Source organism: Galeopterus variegatus, unplaced genomic scaffold, assembly GCF_000696425.1.
Source record: "Galeopterus variegatus unplaced genomic scaffold, G_variegatus-3.0.2 Scaffold1037, whole genome shotgun sequence".
NCBI lineage: Eukaryota > Metazoa > Chordata > Mammalia > Dermoptera > Cynocephalidae > Galeopterus > Galeopterus variegatus.
Genome location: NW_007727148.1, coordinates 481,869 through 483,751, shown reverse-complemented (window position 1 = coordinate 483,751; position 1,883 = coordinate 481,869). Strand labels below are relative to the sequence as shown.

The following is a 1,883-nucleotide window of genomic DNA, read 5'->3' as shown; positions in this document are numbered from 1 at the left end:
TTTCTTACAAAGTGAATTGACCACAGTTAGCTTGATGTAATCTTAAGAAAATATATGAAGTATGCTTTAGAAAAAACTTTTAAATGCTCTAACCAGCCATCTCATTTGGCAATCATTTTCCACAGCTTTTGTCCATTTTGGGGTCTGAGGTGGGGTTATTTTTACACTTGAATGATTAAGTCTGCATACAAGAGATTAAAACTCTTGCAGACCCCCCCTCTGCAACAACAGCTGGTATCGGGAGATAGAACACTGAGGCCGGCAGGGGAGTCTTTTTCCAAGTCCTCAAATGGCATCCCCAGAAGACCTGGCTGAGGTCTGAGCAGTCCACACACAAACCCAGCAGTTCCTTCCACAATAACAGCATTTGCAAAACACATAGGAGGGGCTAAAATACACCCATGGAGGAAGAGGGACTGTTTTCCTGTCCCTATCTGCAATCAGAGTCCTTTGAGATCACAGGACAATGAAGCCAGAGAACCTTCCACTCCAGGGTTCCACTTCTCTAGACCCTCACCCAGCAGCCCTCATACTATATCCCCATCCCCAGAACACAGGGGCCACTTTCCAGCCCTTGACTCAATCATGTGAGCATCTGGAGAGGTTGTCAATCCAGAAACTGTGGATTCAAAAGGAATAGCTGCTTCCCTTCTCTGGAGCGCTGCTCAACAGTCCCGCTGTTTTCCTGAACTGATTTTGAAGAAGCAGGTGCTGTCCTGGTTCATTCTCATCTACCCAGTCAAGCCAGTGTGAACGGGCCTGTATGGAGACACAGAGACCTACACCAGGCCACTTCTCTAACCATCTTCTCCCAGACAATGCTCAGAAATTTGCCCACTTAACAGCCAACAAATTTGGAGACAGGGATGGATTTCTGATTTGCAGCAGCTGAGTTGCTATCCTTAATCCTCCTCACAATGATATTCTCTGGGGTTTTGGGACAACCCCAGAGCCCAGAGAGGAGATGTGGGCCAGGGGATGTGTGTCTCAGTCATTTCCTTTCTTTTGGAGTATTTGTTTTCACCAGTCCCCAGCTGGTTCTCAGCCTCCTCTTCCAGCAGGCCAGGTGGTGTCCAGACCTGGAGGAGGCCTGGCTGGTGCAGGAGGAAGGTGGTAGGAGGATGTGTGGGCAGCAGCCAAGAGACCCTGAGAAGCAATGCCCTGGAGCTGTTTCCCAGATTCCTCTGGTCTGGTAGGATCGTCGTATGATTCCATGGGAGTGTGGGAAGCACAGGCCCTCTGGAAGGGGCTGCTAAGATAGAGCAATGTTGGACAGAACATTCTGGGAAATGTCAAGGCTCCCAGAAACATGGGGCAGCTTCATATCCGAGAGTCAATGCAAGATGTGGAGAGGCTGCCCTGGAGTGGGTGGGGAACAGGTGAAGGCAGAATTGAGGTGGGGGTGGTTGGGGAGGGGGCTCAGTCCTCAGTCTTCTTTTCTCCATGGAGAATCTCACTCTGAACTTGGAGAGGCTGCAGAGTCCCCATCCTCGGGGTCCTGCCCATTGGGGGAGATGGGCTGACCCCCTTTTACACGCTTCCACTTCATCCTTCGGTTCTGGAACCACACTTTGACCTGAGGGAGGAAGCAAAGGAGCTGGTCACTCCAGGCCCTGGGTGACCGCCTGCTCATGTTGACGCTCAGGCCAGCCCAGGTACAGCTCCAAGGACCCCAGCTTGAAATTCTCATCCGCTGCTCCCCACTGCCCCAAAAGGCCCAGGAAGTGGCACCAAAGGGAGGACACACCAATTTGTCCAGAGTTCTGTCTTGTGCCCTCAGATAACGCTCTAGACAGACATGGGAACAGGTTCTAAAAATCACCTTGCAATGGCCCCACCCCTTTCACATGGCCCTCCCCTCAGTGCCACCCCCCCCCCCCCCC

General features: G+C 51.7%; 1 protein-coding gene across 1 annotated transcript in view; it reads right to left on the bottom strand.

The window, feature by feature from the left end:
* Positions 1-1,353: 1,353 nt before the first annotated feature.
* The window catches only part of MEOX1 (mesenchyme homeobox 1), a 21,731-nt gene continuing 21,201 nt past the window's right edge, over positions 1,354-1,883 (bottom strand). The window contains exon 3 of the mRNA XM_008574391.1: positions 1,354-1,576. Coding sequence (XP_008572613.1) covers positions 1,454-1,576 — 123 coding nt within the window. The 3' untranslated portion in view covers positions 1,354-1,453. The remainder of the gene's footprint in view (positions 1,577-1,883) is intronic.